The following is a 14,787-nucleotide window of genomic DNA, read 5'->3' on the forward strand; positions in this document are numbered from 1 at the left end:
ACCCTGCTCCAACACACTTACCTGTAGGTTTCAAACAAGCCTGAAGGACTCAATTAGTTTGATCAGGTGTGTTTAATTAGGGTTGGAACTAAACTGTGCAGAGCTGCGGCCCTTTTGGAACTGAGTTTGACACCTGTGGCCTAAGGAATCAAGACGTTTGTGCTGCCCATTACATTACAAACCCCAGGAGAGGGCAAATTCTTCAGCAAGAACAGCGCTCCTTCTCATACTTCAGCCTCCACATCAAAGTTCCTGAAAGCAAAGAAGGTCAAGATGCTCCAGGATTGGCCAGCCTAGTCACCAGATATAAACATTATTGAGCTTTTGTTAGGCAGTGTACATAAATTTATTATATGTGTATTTAGAGGGTTTTAAAGCACAATCTGCCACTTTCCCTAACAGACCAGCCATTCATTAGGAAGATTATATGCATTTCCAGCAGCAAGTAAATAATTTACATGTCACTTCAGTTTAATTCCCATCAATATCCTCTCCAGGTACAAAAATACAATAAAAAAAACCCTTAAAGAACATATCTTAAAGCCAATAGAATCAACTATGTGGAAATATGAAATGTCATTTACATGAAGCTGATCACTTGTGTGTGTTTGCATTTTACAACATCAGAAATCAAATAAAACCCTATAAATAAAATCATAAGTCTAACACCATTCCTTTCCCTCCAAAAAACATCTCCATATTTACTTTACAGTAAAATTATCTACATCAAACCAACTGAAAGAAGTGGTTTGGATTGATTGTGTCCAGTAAATGTCTTTAGCAGTGACTGGCGAGGATGTTGAAGAAATGGTAAACCTCGTCTTTATCAAACACAGCCACTTCAGTAGAGCATTCAGTGCACTTGACTGGGTGATAAAGCTCTTCTTCATCCATTCCTGCCAATCGTGCGTCAGTCAGACCTGCATTCGACTCTCTTTCAGCCTCTGTGGATGTAGATGCAGACTCCTGACGTGCTTTCTTCCTGCTGCGGCTCTGCTTTCTCTTGTTAATGGTTTTATAGCGCAAAACTTCCTGTTTGTTGACAGCGCAGTTCATCACAAACATCGCTCTGTACTGCGTGTGGTATTTCTCATGCCTGTTGATTAAGATAAATGTTATTCTATTGTGATCGTAACAAGCATTCTGCCTGATTTATTTATACATTACATTTATTCAGGGTTTCCACTCAAAGTTAAATGTCAAATTCTAGTAAAAAGCTGTATTTCCATGATCTATAATGAACAGAAAAACAGGCCGCTGTTGTGTTGAGCAGTCTCTAGAGAATTTAGCGATTTCTTCAATCAACACAAAATCAAAAAAATAGTGCAAAATATAAAGGAGCTTGCTTTTTTTTTTTCCAATTGCTGCAGATTTTTTCACAGATTTTGACCAAACACATACTTCAAATTCTTTTCATGCCATCTGTATTGTTTAATATTAAATAACATTATATTGTTGAAACTGCACCGAGCTGTATTCGAGGTCTCTGACCCACTTTACGCCTCTCACACCACATGCGCATGCAGTTTGTCTTTCACACTGAACAAAGGTGCGTCAACAGCGCACATCTGACCGGCTCATCAATCAATCTCAGTCTATTCTATCTAGTTACCCATCTATATATACATCTGAAGTCAGAATTATTAGCCCTCCTGTGAATTATTTTTCTTTTTTTAATATTTCCCAAATGATGTTTAACAGAGCAAGCAAATTCTCACAGTATGTCTGATAATATTTTTTCTTCTGGAGAAAGTCTTATTTGTTGTATTTTCGGCTAGAATAAAAGTAGTTTTTAATTTTTTAAAAGGCATTTTAAGGTCAGAATTATTAGCCCCTTTAAGCTATTTTCTTTTCAATAGTCTACAGAACAAACCATCATTATACAATACCTTGCCTAATTACACTAACCTGCCTATTTAACCTAATTAACCTAGTTAAGCCTTTAAATGTTTCTTTAAGCTGTATTGAAGCGTCTCGAAAAATATCTATTCTAATATTATTTGCTGTCATCATGGCAAAGACAAAATAAATCCGTTATTAGAAATGAGTTATTAAAACTATGTGAAGAAATGTGTTGAAAAAATGTTCTCTCTATTAAACAGAAATTGGGGAAAAAATAAACAGGAGGGCTAATAATTCAGGCGGAATATATTATATAATTCTGACTTCAACTGTACATAAATACACATTTTATTTTTACTTTGCACCAAGACACGCAGCACTTCCTTCCATGCTGTTTCCTTAACCTGCAAGTCTTTATTTGACTAATTATTTAGATAATAAAGAACTGTCTGCTGCTCACACTCTATGAGGAGTGTCATTCATGTATTTTCATGTACACCAAGGTGCACACAGAGCTCAATCGCCTGTGATATCGTGTAATTTTGTTTATGATTGTCAGGATAGTAATGAAATATAATTAAAATGATATTTGTACATGATCAAACTAGTGTGCAACTTAAGCAAATTTTAGGTTTGGTTTTGTAGTCTGGGACTCAAATAAATATTTGTTGCAGTTTTTAATCGTTTAAGTTCATTTAATTGAATCTGTGGATATTATCGAGGCTTTTATTGGGTAAAATTGCTACTTTTATTGTCATTCTATGTGTCTTTGGTCATTATCAATGCACTGTCACTTTAATTAAGCGCGAGCAGCACAGCAAAAATAGATCCAGCGCCAAAATGATCGCGACACTGCTGCTTCAGCGTCACTCATGCTCCGTACTGACGCACTCTGCTTCTGCGTGTGGTAAGACAGCTTTAATCTGTTGAGATGGACACTGAAAAAAAACACGCACTGCTCGCATTCTGCTTGTGTGTGTGGCGTGAAAGAGGCGTTAAACGCATAGTGACATCACAATTCAGCCAAGGCTAATTTGAACAGGGCTAGGTTTGTTGTACAGATTGCTAAAATCAAATGTGAAATTTTGTAACAAACTTCTGTACATGTTGTTACGAGATATCAGTACCACAGTTGCTTAATTAAGACAATTTTGAAATAAAAAATATAAAAAGTGAAATTTTTAAATATTTTTTCTAATGCAATTGTTGAGGAGAGTTAAACACCTTTTGCTTGTTTTGATAATTTAAAGTCAATCATGTATCAATTTTATTTATTTTGTCAAATAAATCTGAAATTTTTCCTAAATATTCAAGGAGGGACTGGTTGAGGATGGAGCATTGACAGACAGTATTTTAACAGGTACAGCCTGATGACTGCATTGATTGTTGGTTGACAAGTGGGAAAAGAATAAAATGGCAGTGAAAAATAACCCAACCATTACAAAAGCAAAATATGTAAAACAGCGCGTTAAAAACACTATATAGAAAAAACACATTTTGATAAACGGCAAGTAAAGTTTAAATCACAAATGAAAATCCCTGACTTGGACAATAAAATACAATTCCCTTATTTTCAATGTCTAGAATAGACCTTTTTAAATGTAGTGATTGTCCAGAAATTCCATAACTCTTGAGAACCTTGAATTATAAACAGACTAAGGTAAAATTATTAGCTCTCTTGTGAAATTTTAATTGTTTCAAAAATATTTTGCGAGTGTTGTTTAACAGAGATTTTTTTAACAGATTTTTTTTTGTTCAGATCTTTTTATTAACATTTTGGTTAATAAAACATTAATTTCAAAAGTATTTGAAAAACAGAGACAAATTATCTTTGCTCCAACAGAGCCCCCTGCCCCACTGCACCATTTCTCTACAATATGTTATGCCTATTTATTTATCTGCTTTTCATCATGTCATAATATATACACACATACAAGTAGATAAAAGTTCTATTATATGTTCACTCATCTATTGGACATATATACGCACACAACGAGTCACATTAGGCTTCGCAAATGTAAAAAAAAAAAAAAAAGAAAGAAAATAATTTAGATAGAAAATAAAATAAAATGGAGGAAAGGAAAAAAAATGTGAGATACAAATAAACAATGGTCAAACTGAAAATATTAAGTCTGGATACATTAGTTTTATGTATGTCAGCACTGGCTGCCAAATAAGATAACATTTTTGACTGCAACCTTTGGTGGAGTACAGAATCTTCTCCATTGTAAGATGGTACATATATTTTAAACCGATTTTTTAAACAATAATTTAATAACAAATTTTTAATGACTAATTTCTGTTGTGTTTGCCATGATGACAGTGCACAATATTTTACTAGTTATTTTTAACAATACTAGTATTCAGCTTAAAGTGACACTTAAAGGCTTATTTAGGTTAGTTAGGCAAATTTGGGTAATTGGTCATTGTATAACAGTGGTTTGTTCTGTAGACAATTGAAAATAAATATTGCTGAAGGGGGCTAATAATGTTGACTTTGAAATGTTTTACAAAAATATTTTGTCTGCTTTCATTCCAGCCAAACTAAAAGAATAATCCCTTCTCCAGAAAAAAAAATATATATATTATATGAAATGCTGTGAAAACGTCCTTGCTCTGTTAATCACTGGGGAAATATTTGAAAATGAATAAGAATTTCACAGGAGGACTAACCATTTTGACTTTAACTCAAATTTTATCTATGAAGGTATTTTTTACTCACTGCATGTCAACTGAAACTGGTGGAAATTTCCCTCCATATTAAACAGACTGTGGTATAACATAAAATAATCTGCACAGATGCACAACATGACATTACCTCTGACAGTCCAGACACAGTGTGGTCATACAGGCAGGACAGTTGAGCACAGCATCACTGCTGGGAAGAGCCTGGCTTTTGCCTCTTCTGTTCGCTGATGGCGGTAACGGTCTCTGACTTCTATATCTGTATTAAAAATAACAATAATAAGTTATTATCAAATAATAAGTTGTGAAAACCAAAATCATTTGAGCTCAATTCTGAGTGACAAAAACTCATTGGGGTAAAGCTGGTTTTTCATTTGCACATTCAGCCTTTCTCAGTAATATTATATTGTCAGAGAAGTATTGTTTGCAAATTCTAAATAGGGAAATCATTTTGGCAGCCAATGACTAATAAAGTACAGCATTGCTTACAGTCAATTTAATAGTGATCATGTTGTTATACTTGCAAGTCATTTTGGCTTAAATATTCAAATAGTGTGGTAAACAATATAGGGAGCGTGTCACAAGTTGTCACCATTCAAAAATAAATGAATGTGCATATATAAAACCTCAATATTGTTCTGTTTAATTTTGCATAATAATGTAGCCCTTTTTCTATTTTATAAAGCCAATAATCAGACTGGGGTACAGCTGGTTTTATATGTGCACATTCAGACTTTCTCCTAAATAGTGCTAATGCTGCTTTCAAGTCATACTTGCATGCTACTTGTGACTGATTATTCAAAATAGCATGGTAAACAATACCGATCAAAAACGTTAATTACTTCATATATTGTTTTCTACATATATTGTTTTTAGCACCAAAATGTATTACATCTAACTGGCTCACATCAAACCCACCTACATATAAGAAAAGGATCCAAAATATTAGAGAAATTTACGAAACGGAAAGGATAACTTATTGCCTTTGACTCCAGATAAATATATTTAATACAAGATTAAACCCAATCCTAAGAATAATACTTAAACACCTTTAAACAACCACATTATACACATATCCAGTACATGAAACATCTCCCAATGCACCCCTCTCCCGTTTTTTTTTTTTACTCCAACACTATACAGTGGGGGGCAAAGTATTGAACATATCATGTTATTTCCTGTGAATAATATTTCTAAAGGAGCTGTTGACATGGAATTGAACCAGACTTTGGTAAAAACCCAAACAATAAAAGCATAAAAATAAAACAAAACCAAAAAAAAAGTATTGATGGTTCTGTGGGTCTTGTCTATCTAATCTGATGTTTATTTAGTATTCTCTATTGAATTCATGTCAGGTGATTGGCTGGGCCATTCTACTGCTTGGTTTTCTTTCTCTGGAAGCATTTGAGAGTTTCCTTGGCTGTGTTTTGGATCATTGTCTTGCTAAAATATCTATTCTGGTTTCATCTTCATCCTCCTGCTAATGTAGATGTTGGACTGAAGCAGATAATATTCATTTACACTGATGAACGGCAGAATGTTGCTGAAGAACTACTGAGAGATTTCAGCTGCTGTCTGGGCTTTCACTGCATTCCACACCTTCCTTTCTTCATGTGTTCAATACTTTTTCTCTGTGTCATTTGATTTTATTATGCATAACTTCATTTTTTAACTAATTAGTTTTGTTTTTTTTGTATATATGGATTTCTTTGGTTGTTCCGAACATCCAGTGAACATTTCAAGTCAACAGCACCTTTAGAAATATGTTTTCTGAGAAAAATGGTGACGTGTTGATTACGTATTTCCGCCACTGTATATATATATATTTCTTTTTCTCCCTAATTTTTCAGTATTCATCTGCATCCCTATTGAATTTCTCTGATGCATTTCTGACTTTATGTAATTTACTAATAATGAAAAATAAAAACGCACGCTTTTCTTTTTGCATCCACCCAAGCCTGATCTCGGTCATCCTCATCTGGGTCGTACAACAGCTCGTCATTAGTGAGAAAAGTGCGCTGCTTCCTCCTCAGTCCCTGAGAAGCACCTGATAACCATGTTAATAACTGTTAATTATGCAGTTTAATGGCTGAAGCACAATTAAACATTTAGATGTTCATAAGTGAATACCAGCTGTAACATCTTCATCCGAGTCGGAGTCAAAGTAGATGCTGTCATACTCCTGAGTCTGTGGTTTGTTTGCTGCAGAAGTGCTGTCATTAGTCCCAGTTGCTTGACCTAGAATTAAATATTGATTAAAGCATTACATCGTGTACTAACAACACGTGACATGACAAGATTCCAGCAACAAGCAATTTATTATTATAATTTTGGCTTAGAAAACAGAATTCAAAACACATGATTTGTGGAGTCAGCGCAACTTTAATCTAATAGTGTGTAAGTGTTTTTAAAGGTGCACTAGGTGACTGTCTTCAGAAACCTTTTGGGTTGTGCTGGTTGAAAGTCTCTTCACATTCCAATAGTAATGATTAAAGTAAATCAGGGGTGTCCAAACTCGATGTCCTGCAAAGTTTAGTTCCAACCCCAATCAGACACACCTGGGCTAGCTAATCAAGCTCTTACTAAGCTTTCTAGAAACCAACTTGCCTCAACACACCTGCAAGGATGAGCTCAAACCGGCAGGACGCCGGCCCTCCAGGACCAGGTTTGAATACCCCTGAAGTAAATGATCTAAATTTATTTTTATAATCTGGGTAAGGCATAAAACAAAAAAAAAAAAACATTTCCAATTAAATATTGTCGGACCGACAAATAACTCAACAGGTTACAACTGGTAACTCAAACTGTCAACAAATTTAAATTAAAATTTCAGCGCAGCCTCTATAAGCAGACAGATATGTCACTCACGCGCATACATGAAGCACGGGTCTATCGCTGATAGAGAAACGTCAGGCAAACTCCACATCAACCTGAACTTCTTTCTGAAAGACCGTAGCCTTGTATGCATAAAAAGAAATAGTGTTTCTGAAAGAGCTTCTGCCAAAAATGCAGAATCAAAACTTCTAAACTATGAATCAATATCAGAATTACTTTTGCACAATGAAAGTGAATGACGTTATGCAGTTCAAAACAACAATCTGTAGGGTGACTTCTTTTAGACAGGTATGTTTTAAAAATATTTTAGCCACGCAAAGCTAATGTAGACTGTGTTGTTGTTTATGAATGGGTTTATATGCACAGTGGTGTTGTTCAGCTACTGAAAACGTCCAGCAGAAGATTGGCTATTTTTAAGTTCATGGAGAACCTTTTACAGCATCGATAATATAGTCTGTTAAATAGACCTGAGCATTGCAAAACAAGCGATGTGCGAGGATCAGCGAGCACAACTGAAAATGAAAAGTCCCTGGTTGTCTTGGTAACATAAATATTAGTGTAATGTAAACGGATGACAGGATATTTCAGTTTTTAGCACTGCTTTTTTCAGACCTAATTTTTATTTAGTTTAATAACAAAACATCAGTAAATGTGCTCTTCCGCCTAACCAGCTTTACTGAGGTGAAGTTTGATTTATATTCATTCACACATTCATTCATTGAACAGTGACAGCCTGTAATAGTTTTGGGGAAATATAATCCTGCACCAGCTGACTTGTCCACAACTACGCTTGATAAAGCGTGTGTCTCTGTAGAGTTTTCTAACTGGTGAATGACATGATCTAGTGTTCCATCTAATCAGTGCGCGTTCACGTGTTCCTGACTTAAGCAGGCTTGGCTTTGGACAGCAGGGAAGGATCGTAAAATTTCTAAGCTATTATGCTAATGCTAGCATTCTGGCAGATCACCTACTGCACCTTTAAGGCCTTTGAGTTTATGATTTCAAGCTAATTTAAAGCATTTGGGCACAGGGAACTTAAATTCACCACTTTAAAAAAATATTAATTGTGTTTAATTATTTAAACAACGAGAACTATACAGAGTCATTGGAAATCTGATAGTGTGAAAGTGTTTTTAAGATTAAGCTAATTGGCCACAAGAAATTTTAAAGAAATTTGACACTTTATGTTTTCCACTAATGAAAGTACATATGAATTGTGTTTAATTATTTAGATTTGATAACTTATTTTCTGTAGCTGAATACTGTTAGACACCACTGAAAACCATAAAGCACTGTTATTTCTTTTTTATTTTTGCTCTATTGTTTTCGTCTCTCCTTTAATTTGTTTATTTTATTTTGTAGATTTTATGAAAAATCGTCCCAATCAATGTAACAATATAAGTTCTAACAAAACAAAGCTCCTGCTGTTTATTTTTTCTTCAATTTCTGTTTAATGTAGAGCAGATTTTATCAACACATTTCTAAACATGTTTTAATAACTCATTTCTAATAACTGATAACTTATTTTATCTTTGCCATGATGACAGCACATCATATTTGACTAGATATTTTTCAAGACACTAGTATTCAGCTTAAAGTGACATTATCCCACGGTTTCACAAACAAGGTTTAAGGCTAGTCAAGATTAAATTGCATGTTTGAGCTGTCTCAACTCAAAATAACTTGCAGTGAGATGTCTTACAATACGTCAGTCTCCGGGTGCACACCAGTAAAATATTTTCCTAAAGCCATTTTTATGAATGTGGCTTAAATAGCCTAATTTAACTAAGGCCTAGTCCTGGCTTAATCTAAGCCCTGTTTGCGAAACTGGACATTAAAGGCTTAACTAGGTTAATTAGGTTAACTAGGCAGGTTAGGGTAATCAGGCAACATGCACATGTCTAGTCATAGGTAGAAAAAAATGTCTCTACCATAATCTCTGCAAAAGTTATTGTATTCTAACTGATAAGAGGTGCTGTACAAGCCACAGAAATCGATCATTGTTTTCATATTTCACTATTCTTTTGTTTGATCAAACATAATTCACTGTGTTTGGAGCACGTCAGACATATAAAAGGATTACTTATGCACATCACCTCAAAAACATCTCTTACCTGAAGCACATAGCATAAGGTAAGAGATGACAGCTGTATGTGCTATCTGGGGCTGCTTATTGATCATAAATGTATTGTTTTCACTTCTGCGCCATAGAAACACCGTGATTCATAATTCAGTAAAAAAAAAAAAGCAAGAGCCGTATGAGCACCGACAAGAGCTTTCATTTGAGCTATAACTTGTACATGTGTCATATATGAACCATATTAAAAATATGAAAATTACCCAATGTTCAATATCCAGCTCGGGTATCCAAAATACTGTGTATTTAAATGTAAATAACTTTTGTACAGTAGAATAAAAACCAGAGTGATGCATATGTGCATAAAATATAGATTCTACACTTTCAAACGAAACTACTTAAGAGGGTCTGGTGCAATGCTAATCCTTTAAATCTTAAAGCGAAAGTTGATGACGTCGATGATGGAGTTTAACTGGTTAAGGGGGCTAATAGTATTGACCTTAAAATGTTTTTGTTTTTTTTATCTGCTTTCATTCTAGCCGAAATAAAACAAATAAGACTTTCTTCAGAGAAAATACTGGGGAAAATTCCTTGCTCTGTTAAACATAATTTAGGAAATATTTGAAAAATGTACACGATGGCAAATAATTTTGCCTTCAACTGTCGCAATGTCAGTTTTTCCCCAATATCGCGCAGCCCTATTTGTTGCATATTTAGGGGTCATTGTTTTAACCCAGAGGTGCACAGATATTGAGAGTGAATGAGTAAAACCTTGTGTTGTAGATGCCGTCCAGCTGCCCTCCAGGCTCTTCATAGTGCTGCTGAGCTCAGCCTCCATCTCCTTCTCAAACTCATCTCCACTGGAGGACTCGCTCTCCCCCGTCAGATATTCTCTGATCAGCTTCCTCTTCTGCTCCGGCGTCCCGTTCAGGAGGACATCCAGCTCATCCTCAGAGCTGAGGAAATACAGATGAGGTGAAGTTAGTTTGACGCTTGAGTTTGGAGTTTCATAATCATTAATAAATCACTCTGATCATCTCATGAGATTTGAGCTCAGAACAACTAAAATATACAGCTGAAGCCAGAATTTTTAGCCCTCCTAAATGATTAGCCCCCCTGTAAATGTTTCCCCAATCTCTGTTTAATAAAAAGATTTCTTCAACACATTTCTAATCATAATAGTTTTAATAACTCATCTCTAATAACTGATTTATTTTATCTGTGCCATGATGACAGCACATAATATTCTAGTATTCAGCTTCAAGTGACATTTAAAGGCTTATGTAGATTATTTAGGTTAACTAGGCAAATTATTATATATGAGTGATTTGTTCTGAAGACAATCGAAAAAATACTGCTTAAGAGGGGCTAATAAATAAAATATAATTTTATCAATAATAAATATTGTACAATTCCTTTTTTAAACCTTTTAAACAGCTTAAAAAGACTTCCCCTTAAAATATATATTGAATTAAATTCTCTGATGTTATATATATATTAACATTTATATATATATATATATATATATATATATATATATATATATATATATATATAAATGTTAATATATATATATATATATATATATATATATATATATATATATATATATATATAGTCAAAATATTTTTACACACGTCACACATTTTTCTCTTTTAATAAATATTAGCGTGTAAGTCTTGAGTGCCCAATTCTATATCCTGTATGTGCAACCTGGTCATGTCGGTTTTCAAAATGGTAATACTGTTTTTTCAAACTGTAATTTAAACAACTAAACATTGTAGCAGTATATACCTGATGGTGGGTTATGCATTTTACATATTTTATATTATTTCTAGACCTTTGCATGCGTGCCTCAACTTAAGAGTGCGTGTTTTGTCTAAAGGTAACGTAAAGTTAACGTTATGTTAACAAATGTAAACTTCTCACAATATTATTCCTTTTAATAGAAATGTCTTGGGTTACAGTATTATATATATATATATATATATATATATATATATATATATAATGTTATACACAATAAATCCATTATACTCATACACCGTTTGGTTTAAACAAAAGTAATATTATTCTGGACAACTTCCAAACGCCACAACTTTATACCATTATACCATAGTGTTTGGAGTTTGTGATGAATTTATATAGTACTCTACATAAAAATGTTCATGTTTATAAAATATATGACTACAAAAATAGGTTATGAAGGTATTTATGCTGATAACAGTGTATGAGGCTACCAGCACAAAAATCAGCCCACGTTAGTTTGTTTACATGCTGTGTGAATAAATGAGTGTTTTGGCATTTACCTGCTCGCGGCTCCTTCATCATCGCTCGGCTCTTCAATCTCGTATGAATCATAATCTTCCTTTCGGTTCATTTTCTTAATTTCGACTAAAACACAACGACTAAAAAACGTGTTTTTGCTTCACAGACACTGCAACATCAGAAAACGTTGAGGAATGTTTCCGGGTGTCTTCTTTCTCAATTTCAAAATAAAGCTGTTAAAATAAAAGTCCTGCAAAAATACTTAAATATTTACTTTGGTCAATCAAGGGTCTGCTAAACAAAGAATTTGTTAGAAAGGAAGGAAGGAAGGTAGGTAGGTAGGTAGGTATCTATCTATCTATATATATATATCTATAGATAGATATAGTCTATCTATAGACTGTCTGTCTGTCTGTCTGTCTGTCTGTCTGTCTGTCTGTCTGTCTATCTATCTATCTGTCTATCCGTATCCAACTGTCCATCTCTCTATTTAATATTTGTCCATTTCTATCTGTCTATCCTTTTCTGTTTATCTACCCTTCTGTCTGTATATTTGATATTAGTCTTTTATCTATCTGGCTTTAAATTATGTTATACAACTGGATTTTCTCTATAAAAGTCTAATAGCAATATTGTCATTTTAAAGAAATCCAGAAAATTACAGCCAGAATAAAATTTTTATATGGAATTGAATAAAATGTTACAATCAGGTTTATTCTATTTAAAAAAAAGGAAAAAAATTATACAGATTTTTTTCTTCTGACAATTACAATGGTGAGATTAACATTTACATTTGTTTAGTTTGAACTCGTCTGAAGTAAAAGTTTCTTCCTTTAAAATAATTTAATTGAATAAAAACTTTCCTAAATCATGGCACCTTTTGATATCTTACACACAAAAAAGTAAAAAGTAAATAAATTGTAAATACATTAATTAAATATTTAAATAAATGTAATTAATATTTTATATAAAACACAAATGAAAAAAAAAAAGAATTTTCAAAGTCTCCATTTCTTCCCATCGCTATATATTACCAGTAAGCGAACACTGCTTTGATAATTTTCTTCTTTCCCTGCTTCAGACCAATCAGTCCTTTGTTCACATTTAAATAAAAAGAAAACGTCACTTAAAGTAAACAGCATCATTTATTTAGTTATTTTCATGGTCATTTTATCATTGTTATCACCAGCGTTTATATCAGCATTCCTCCATCTGAATAAATGGAAGCTTTGGTCACATATCGTGAAAAACAACATTCATATACAGTGCACTTTAAAAAAAATCTGGAGAGAAAAAAAAAATGCATCCATGTATAATCTTTTTTTCTTTTCTTTTTAAACAATATATGATTCTACATTAAGGCAAACATACCAAAGCGTTATTCATCAGGAATGAAAACAAAGAAAAATTAGTCTGATTACGATGATCCATATAGAAGCTATACGATGAAAACTAACACATGTACAAGGCTTTTGAGTGACCATACACTTTAATCGTAATAACAATCAGCTCAACTTGAACAAGATATCAGAGCAGCGTCCACACACAGATCACCAAAAACTAACTTTAAAGATTACAACAGAGGGGAAAAACAAACAAACAAAAAACATGCGGAACAAAGTAGTAGAACAAAACAAAAACAGAACAAACAAACAACAATATAACAAAAGAAAAACGAGGAACAAAATAAAACCAAAACAAACAAACATGCAATACAAGCAAGCAGAACAAAACAAACAAAAAAACAAGATACATAAAATAGGAACCAAAAAAAAAAACAAACAACAATAAAACAAGATAAACAAGGAACAAAACAGAACCAAAAACAAACAAACAACAATTAGAACAATATAGAAAAAAATTAACATGTGGAACCAAATAACAAAAATAAAAAAGCGGGACAAAATCGAACCAAAAACAAACCAAAACAACAACAATTAGAACAGCAAAAAAAAATAATAATAACAAAACAGAGCCAAAATAAAACAAAAACAAGCGGAACAAAACAGAACAAAAATAAAACAAAACTGAAAACAAACAAACAACAAACAAGCGAAACAAATTAGGGAACAAAAAAACAAGCAGAACAATATAGTAAAAAAACATAACAAAAAAAACTAACAAAGTGCTATCAAAACTGAAAAAACTAAAACAAGTGCAACAAAACTGGACAAACAAACAAACAAACAAACAAACAAACAAACAAGCGAAACAAATTAGAGAAAAAAGTGGAACAAAAAACACAAAAAAAAAGCACAATAAAGTAAAACAAATAAAAAAACTAAGTGTTAACAAAACTGAAAAAACAAACAAACAAACAAACGCAACAAAACAAAAAAAAAACAACGGAGCAAAACAAATGAGTAAAAAAACATAAGTGGAACAAAAAAGCAAAACAATACTGAACAAAAAAAAAACCTAACAAAACAAGGGGTTAACAAAATAGAGAAAAACAACAAACAAGTAAAAAAAATTAGGGGAAAATGAGGTGGAATAAAAAACAGAAAAGCAGAACAAAATAGAACAAAAAACTAGTGTTAACAAAACTGAAAAAACAAACAAACGAACAAACAAATTGGGGGGGAAAAGTGGAACAAAAAACAAAAAAAGCAAAACAAAACAAACTAACAAAACAAGTGTAACAAAACTGACCAAAAACAAACAAACAAAGAACAAGCAAAACAAAAAAACAAAAACAAAGCGTTAAACCAGACAAACGTTAACAGAAACAAAGAGTGACGAAAGCGAACCCCATGGAGAAAGGATGAAGAATTAAAAGCCAAAAAGGTGTGAATAAATGAAGCCGTGTATCGTGTGGATCTTCCACAGTGGACTGCCTCTCTGTAGGGGTTTGTGGATGGAGTGTGTGGTGTCTCTGGTAGTGGTGAGTACAGACGTCTCTTTAGACAAACTGACCCCATTATATGTTCTCTCCTCCATCTTCCGAATGAAGACGAGACCAAAGCAGGGACCAAGCCCTCTATCGAGAGCCCACCTTGGGCATCTAAGTGTCCCCTTTCAGGACTCCCAGGCAGCTCTGCAGCAGTTGTAGATTCCCCTGCAGAGAAAGAGAAAATGGT

At 33.3% G+C, this 14,787-nt stretch overlaps 2 protein-coding genes across 2 annotated transcripts in view; both read right to left on the bottom strand.

Moving 5' to 3' along the window:
* Positions 1-453: 453 nt before the first annotated feature.
* Positions 454-11,894, bottom strand: eapp (e2f-associated phosphoprotein). The gene is made up of 6 exons (NM_199784.1): positions 11,749-11,894; positions 10,211-10,395; positions 6,658-6,765; positions 6,460-6,574; positions 4,661-4,786; positions 454-1,096 (listed from the first exon to the last, which is right to left on the bottom strand). Exons 1-6 carry the CDS (start codon positions 11,817-11,819, stop codon positions 778-780), a joined length of 924 nt encoding a protein of 307 aa, NP_956078.1. The 5' UTR covers positions 11,820-11,894; the 3' UTR covers positions 454-777.
* A 939-nt stretch (positions 11,895-12,833) lies between these two features.
* Positions 12,834-14,787, bottom strand: part of snx6 (sorting nexin 6) — a 30,472-nt gene continuing 28,518 nt past the window's right edge. Inside the window, 1 exon segment of the mRNA NM_001030217.2 lies at positions 12,834-14,765. Within this exon segment, the coding sequence (NP_001025388.2) occupies positions 14,712-14,765 (54 nt within the window). The 3' untranslated portion in view covers positions 12,834-14,711.

This window comes from Danio rerio, chromosome 17, assembly GCF_052040795.2.
Source record: "Danio rerio strain M-AB ecotype USA chromosome 17, GRCz13ab, whole genome shotgun sequence".
In the NCBI taxonomy this organism is placed as follows: domain Eukaryota; kingdom Metazoa; phylum Chordata; class Actinopteri; order Cypriniformes; family Danionidae; genus Danio; species Danio rerio.

Coding starts and splice junctions, on each gene's coding strand:
- eapp (NM_199784.1), bottom strand. CDS start 11,819: ATGAACCGAAAGGAAGATTATGATTCATACGAGATTGAAGAGCCGAGC. Junction 10,396..11,748: donor GATGAAGGAGCCGCGAGCAG/GTAAATGCCAAA, acceptor GTATTTCCTCAG/CTCTGAGGATGAGCTGGATG. Junction 1,097..4,660: donor CTGTGTCTGGACTGTCAGAG/GTAATGTCATGT, acceptor CTTAATCAACAG/GCATGAGAAATACCACACGC.